The sequence below is a fragment of the Beta vulgaris genome, chromosome 7, assembly GCF_026745355.1.
Source record: "Beta vulgaris subsp. vulgaris cultivar EL10 chromosome 7, EL10.2, whole genome shotgun sequence".
Taxonomy (NCBI): Eukaryota; Viridiplantae; Streptophyta; class Magnoliopsida; order Caryophyllales; family Amaranthaceae; genus Beta; species Beta vulgaris.
Window position 1 is genome coordinate 59,917,655 of NC_079208.1, and position 7,968 is coordinate 59,925,622.

Consider the following 7,968-nt stretch of genomic DNA (forward strand, 5'->3'; position numbering starts at 1 on the left):
ATTATTTTCAAGTCAATGAGCCTGTCTTTAATATAATTGTCACGCATAATAATGATTTTTTGTTCTTTTGATCTACCACCTCTTCATGTATTATTTTTGGTGTAGCCTTGTAAACACAACATATTTCCAACACCTAGTACACTCAAAACCTTTTAAACAATCAAACAATTTCTAATATTTACTTCAATATATCCTGAATTACCCTCTATTTTTCCGGGATGTAAGAAAGAAGGGTTTGGTGAGATAGTACTACTATTGCAAAATAATCAAAGATTACTGCTCGTTACATCTGACTCCATTAATGTGAAAACAGAAAAAAATATATTAATGAAATCTTTCAATTAATTAGATGCTGTAAACCCATGTGTACGTTCAAATATTCTAAGTAAGATTATCATCATTCATCAGTACTCTTTTTTTTTTTTTGTTTGCCTTATTTTGATTAAATCTAAACTATAATACTACCAGATCACAAGGTTTAAGTTATTAAAAAAAAAAGTGTCTAAAGTCTAAACTACAGTTTTGTGTAAGAAAAAAAAAAACAAAAATTGGAAGAAAAAAGAAAAATTCATAAGAAGGCTCAATTATTACCATTTTCTTTTATAGGTCCCAACCATGGATTATTCCCTACATGTCTCAAGTTTACCATATTGTAATTTTTATAAGTCCTGAATTACTTATAAACGGTTTAAAAAGTGTTCGAAGATGGTAAATATTTAAGAGTCTTACTTTCTAAACAGGTTATAAGTAACTCCGGACCTATGAAAATCACAAGATAGTAAACTTGGGACCTGTAGAGAATAATCCATAGTGGTGACTTCTAAAAGAAAATGAGTAATAGTTGAGCTCTCTGTTGTGAATTTTTCCGAGAAAAAATTATCAATCAAAATATGGAACATTGTTATGATCAGTTGGAATAGAACTAAACCCATTGTTGTTGGTACCAGAATGATCAGGAGGTTGTAATGGTGGTGTATACAAAGAAGCTGCACCCATAGGAGATGAAGGAACCACAACAACAGAAGCTGCAGGCTGCTGCGGCGGAGGCGTAGCGGGCGGAGGCGGTGGGGTGGTTTGTTGAGGTTGCTGCTGAGACTGATGCGGTGGTGATTGTACTTGTGGTGGTAGACTAGCAGCTATAACGGCGGCGGCGGCGGCGACAGAAGTAACCAAAGAATTATTATTGTTAGGATGATGTTGTGGATGAGTATGTTGTTGAGTAGTATTAGTAGCAGACATAAGTGTATTAGCTGCTTCTCTATATTTGTACTTCAAAATTTCAGCCCTAACTGCATTAAGTTCAGCTTGTAATGTTTGGACTTGTTGTTGTAAAGCTGAAATTGCACCCATGCACCCATATACTGGATCTCTTAACCTTACATTTGCTTCGTATACTAGACTATTTGCTGCGTCTGCTCTTTGGGTGTCTGGTACTTCCTACAAAGATTAATTTAGACATCATCAATAATCAATGATATATTCTAATTTCTTAATTACATGGTTTATTTTCAACACGATGACCAACATAAACACCATAAAAGTTGATATATGATGTTTAGTTAGAAATAACAATGATTATTGTCAACAACAAGCAATTAGAGAGTGTTTAGTTGGTACGAAAATATTTTCTTGGAAGCGCGATTTGTAAAATTAGAAACATTTTTATGTTCTAAACGAAGAATTTTTACATTCTGTTTTCCTTCCTTTACCTTATCTTTTTGTATCTCTTTCACAATCAATCCTCCCCTCTCCATTCTCATTTTAATTACCTTTCTTTTATAAAAACCAAACAAAGAAAAACCAATTTAATTACAATTTTCCTTGTAAACTATCTTTTGTTCAACCAAACATTTCTAGTTGATGAAGTTTAATTTATAGTTATTGAGTAAGGCTATTTACCTAGCAATTCTCCCTAGATTCCAATAACAAAGAGTAGAGAAAGGTCAAGTGAATAACCATTATATTCCATACATACATACTCCCTCCGTTTTTTCTCATATGCAACATTTGCCTTTCTGATGCGTGTATTAAAATAATCAAATGCTGCATCTAAAAAAACAGAGGTAGTATTAAACAGGCGAAGGTAAACATACCATGAGCAACTTGGAGACATTGCTAGCACCAAAGACTTTATGAACGGCGGCGAACTTCTGAGGTTCATGAGGGGAGAAATAAGGAGAGAAAGGGCATTCTTCGGCGCAACGTCGCCGGAGAAGCTTGCAAGCAGCACAAGGGGTAATGGTGTTCAAAGTGTTACCTATAGGAGAAGGAGAACCTAATCCCATCATATGTGGTGATGATCTTCTTCCTGTTACCTGAATCTGATGATTATTTTCATAGTAACTACTTGCCACCATTGATTTTGCAGCATCAATCTCTCTTTTTATCCTTTTTCCTATTTCATCCTCCTCAAATCTCTCCCTACATATACATATCAAAACCCCAACATATAATCAACATACATACATACAGACATACATACAGATATAAATTATAAATCAACTATATAACAACAAAGTTTATGATATATATATATACTATATTTGATTGTGGTCCATTATCATATCATATACGCTCACATACTATGTTTTTAATCACGTATAAATCACAAACGAGGGTTAAAGTACAGTTTGTGAATAGTGTAAAATATAAAAGTGTAACGATTAAAATGAAGCGAAGGGAGTATATAGTTATCTTTACCTTTCTCTGAACATTCATATACGCTGTAATATGAGAAGAAGAAGATGATATAGAAGTGGACTGAAGGAGAAGAGAAGAAAGAAGGTTGTTTGCTAACTTAAAAGACAAAGTCAAAATAGTTCATCAATGGAAATAGTCTACTATTATATACTTTTTCTTATTTCTCTTAAAATATAATGAAAAAAATATGGATATATACTATGGTACGTAGTATATACGGTCCTTACAATTAAATATATGTAATTTTTATATAGAGTTTATTATATATAAACTATAATTAAGAATTTGTTAGAGGAAATTAGAGAGAAAGTGAATAAGATTAAGTATGATTATGGTAATGCCAGCTCTGATTCATGCTCCCCCACGTGTGATTACTTCACCGCTATGAAAGCCACCCTCTTCATTGACCAATCTTTGGTTATTTAGTTTAAGGAAAGGAGATTTTTTGTTTGTTTTTATAATTTGTATGTTTTGAATTTTCACGGCGGTATTTTGAGGTTTAACAAAGTATATATGTAGACCATTATCTTTAGATAAAAGAGGAGGGAAAGGTGGTAGCTCAGTCGAGTATCATCTCATTTATAGGACATTGTTCAGGGTTCGAATTCTCATCCCAACCATATGTTGAGGCTAGACTTGGTTATTCGGCGGCTCGGGTCAAGGTCGGTGCATGTCGAAAGTGGGTCGGGTCGTAAGAGGGTTGTCTCATAAAGGGTCGGTAACATATCAGATATCATGCCAAATGGGTAGTGGGCCGATAGCGGGTCGACATTGGACATGCCAGCAAATGAGCAAGAAAAACAACAAAGAGAGCCAAAAGCCCAAAAGTGAGTTTAAATGAATGTGAATCCGAATATGTAATTGTTTTTACAAAACCTATTTTATTTTTCAAAATTATTAGGTTTCTTTATTGGCCCTATAATGGTCCTGTCCAATAATGACTTTATCCAATAAAATCCTGTCCAATAAAAGCCTTATAAATTTGACCCTAACCCTTTAGCCATTGAGTTACCTTGTCCAATAACCAGGTCTAGTTAGGGCTTTACTTCTAGGCTATTTAGCCTTTTAACCAGCGTTTTAACTGGTGTTCCCTGGCCTGCAAGCTAGTAGTGTAGCAGGAATTGGTATTCGTACCAATTATATTTCCTAATAAAAAATATCCTTAGATAAAACGAATCAATTGACCTAAATTAAACAACTTATGATATAAGAACTAATGGTTCGTGCATAGAGGAAGAAATAAAGTAAGGGTCTAATTTCAAGTCATATGTACACTTATTTGACTTAATTAAGTACAAACTCGAGCTCAAGCTTTTAATTAATCGCGCTCAAAATTTTCTTTAAATAATTGATTCGATTAATGATATGTTTGAGCTATGCTCGTTTATTGATTGAGCCTAATTCATATTCGAGCTTGATATCTTTATAGCATGTGATATTATAAGTCTATGGCATGTGATTTTATGTTTTAAAAGAAGTTGTTTTGAAAATAAACTAGTGAATATTTATACAACCATGCACAAACTCCTTTATAAATCAAGGAGAGGTTGAGCTCAAAGTGTTAATGGGGAGTCTTAAGTTGTTTTCGTTTATGTTTATGTTAGTTATCTATATAATTTTTCACAACTAATTAGTCTAACGAAAAATTCTTTATATTTCTTAGTAGATACATTTCAATGAGTACATATAATGATATAAGTTATTAACTTAGACAATCGTGTAAATTATAAAATCTAATGGTTAAATTGTGCATTGGAGATTAAAATTAAAGTACACAGAAAAAACTAATGCGAAATGAAAGGAGTAGATATACATACTTCCACATGAATATGTTTTTACTTAGATAAACTTTGTAAATAATTTCTCTAAATATTAATACTAAATGTAATTTCGCAACTAATTAAATTTCAACAATGATTTTGCATGCATCGCGTGCACATAAGGCTAGTATAATTATAATCTGATTCTTGTGACAAGGATAATAAGAAAGGAACCTATGAATAAAGATGAAAATTCGGAACGGGTGAACCATATATATAGTATATACCTATTACTCATTCTAACTTTAAAATAATATGTTAAATATCAAAATTTACTCTTGTGTATTATTGTCATACCTCATTAAACAGGTACTGATTATTATTATTGTTGCCGTGTCTATAATATAAATTGTATAAGCTAGCAGTCTACATTCTATTTTACATTATTTTTTTTATTCATATGAGCCACACGAAGGCAGTACAAAGAAGAGGAGGAGGTTTGAACCTATGACTTATCGTTCACATCACCTCAATCTTAATCACTACGTTAAGACATCCTTGATACATTCTATTTTACAGTACAATACTAGGAGTATTAGTAACAACAAGTACTCAGATTACAAATAGCTTATAGTATTTTCCATATCTTCACGAGACTAGAAATTCAATTAATTACTACTTTTCCGTAACATAACAAAAGTAATGAATATGTATTATTTGTGAGGTATAAAATATTTATTTGTTGCCTTTATTTTGTTACGTAGGAAATAAATTTTGAAAAGTTATTATAGTTCTTTGTATTACTCGTTATTTTATGTTTTCTTGTGGTACCACATAACTACATTTACATGACTACATGTGCTTTATGTCAAACAATACACCTAATATTGTACCTCAGAAAATGGGTTGTGTCAAAATTTCTCAAATTAAATTATTAACTGTCTGACTGGTAAACCTATAAACTTGAAAAAAAGAGGACAATTAAGCAAGAATTTAACAGTGGAGGTGGTTGATTCGTGAGGGCGCGCTATCCTAATGGTAGGTAAGAAAATGAAGTATTGCTTTACGCACTTCAGCCAAATTGGGTGTAGGTGATTTTAGTGGTGGCTAATACAAACTACTTCCTTAATCTCAAAATATAATTTTCGCTTCTTTTTGTAATTCGCACAGTCTTCAGCACATATTTTTGACTTACGAAATTTTCTATTTCGTACTAGTAAAAAATATTTAAAAAATTGATATTATGAATGTACATATTGAGACGAATCTAACAAGGTCCCACATGAGTATGGATTTTTTCTATACAATAATAAAAATATTTGGTCAAAATTTGTAAAATTTGACTCGCAAAATAGAAATAGCTAGGAACTATATTTAGGGATGGAGGAAGTACTGCCAAAATAGAGATGTTTATTAGTTGATTGTAATTTAATACTCCTACAACATTGTAGAGTATTAATCAAGCAACAACTTGCTAAGAGATCCACAACAATTCGAATCCCTAATAGATTGTAATCATCATAATCTATTCAAAATTATACACCATTTCTAATATAGCAATTTTCTTTTGCCTCACCAATGAACATAACAAAACCCTTATATCCTACAGTAATAATTGGAAGAAGAAACTGTTATAACAAACTCAATAAAGCAACGAATAATTAAAGAATAATCGACACAAGAATTAACGTGGTTCACTAACAATGTGTTAGCTACATCAACATGCAGAGGAGAAACATTTTTATTATCTTTAGGAGAGATAGTACAAATTACATAATGAAAAAGGTCGAGGTTAATTACAGGGTTTATATAGTACCCTTCTAATTAACCTAAACTGAATGGGCCTAGACCGAACTCAAAATGGAAATTGTATATTGAACAGCATATACCGTACTTCATTGATCATAGCACCAAATAATCAAGGCATATTTCAACAGAAATTCTTCCTACACTTTGAAATAGGTTGAGACTTGAGAGTTATGCATCCTTTACAGTGTACATTATGAGTTGATACCTGTTTGGATCGGCCTTTGGCACAAAATCGTTTTCCGTAATTTGAAATTGAATTTTTTTTCTATATCAAAAAATATATATATCAGTTTCATTCATCCTTTTACATACACAAAATACATTATAAGTTTACTATAAATGATATTGATACAAATATTACATTAGTAACAGTACGGACAACTATTGTCCCATAAATTCGCACAATAGAAAGACCTCCAAATGAGCAAATGAACATCAATTTTTTTTTTTTTTTGATTCAATCAAATGAACATAATATAGCCTTGAGTTTACCATATGTACATTGAATACACTAATAAAACGAGTACGATTTTTGGAAAGAATTAAGGTTAATTACGATCAACTAATCTTGACAAATCCTGATTGATCACTTAAATTTTTTTACACAATCATAATGTTACTTAGCTCCTTTGCTTCTTTATTCTCGTAGCTCATTTATTACTTCATCCTCTCATTTTTTGGTATGAAAGGAGTAAAAACAATCTACTGTTGCTTAGAATTGAATCCCATGAGTTCTTGTTTGACCCGAAATTTGAGGCTAAGAAGCCGCAGAGTTGTTTTATTTTAATTAATTTACATCTTATTAACTACTTCACATGAGTGTCCAATTAATTAGTTTGATGCTACTTTTGCTTATTAGCATTTTCTTACATAAAGAGTAACCCTTTTAAAGAGCACAGCAAAGTAGGAGTAGTATACAATATTGCAGTCAATCTAAGCTCACCGACCACCACGTGAGAAGGCCTCCTTCCCTCAATCAATCCCAAATACTTCTTCCGTTTCAAAATAAGTGCAACATTTGCATAGTGTTTACTATTCACAGTTTAAATTTTAATTAGCTTTGGTGATTTACATTTTAGGAAAAACATAGTCATGTGGGATCTTGTTAGATTTCGTTCTGAATGTGAATTTTTTTAATATCAACTTTTTATAATTTTTACTTATTGATAATTGAAGATATTAACGGTTAAAATAATGCATTGGCAAACGTGAAAACAAGAAGTGTTGCACTTATTTAGAAACAGAGGAAGTATTCATGAGTATGCGAGTATTATGTGGTGTAAGATAAATGGAATCTGTTTTTTGGTCTAAAAAGAGTATTAGTGATTGACAAAAAAAATTAGCATATTAAAATACAGCCAAATGTCAAATAATATTAGAGTTCAACACCAACAATAAAAAACATATGTATTCCAAATTCTAAATGCTAATATAAAAGATTAATCAGGCCCGGTGTTTTTGGCTGAATTGACTAAATATGAAATTGTGAGAGAAAATTAGTTAAACTGAATTGAAGTGAGCTCAACATAACTGAATTGAACTTAAACTGTGCCCAAAATGACATCAGACCGTCAGAGTCCTGAATATATGGAATTGTATGTGGTTGCTAACTAGAAATGGCCCCTGTGCTGCTTCGTAGGCTGGGTCGATTCAACTCAGCATGAACTTGAATTGAACCAGTTAGCTTACCGACCAGAGT

At 31.9% G+C, this 7,968-nt stretch overlaps 1 protein-coding gene across 1 annotated transcript; it reads right to left on the reverse strand.

Moving 5' to 3' along the window:
- Positions 1 to 304: 304 nt before the first annotated feature.
- LOC104900275 (LOB domain-containing protein 15) lies at positions 305 to 2,820 on the reverse strand. Its single transcript, XM_010687663.4, has 3 exons — positions 2,701 to 2,820; positions 2,094 to 2,421; positions 305 to 1,437 (listed from the first exon to the last, which is right to left on the reverse strand). Exons 1-3 carry the CDS (start codon positions 2,712 to 2,714, stop codon positions 880 to 882), a joined length of 900 nt encoding a protein of 299 aa, XP_010685965.1. The 5' UTR covers positions 2,715 to 2,820; the 3' UTR covers positions 305 to 879.
- Positions 2,821 to 7,968: the final 5,148 nt, after the last annotated feature.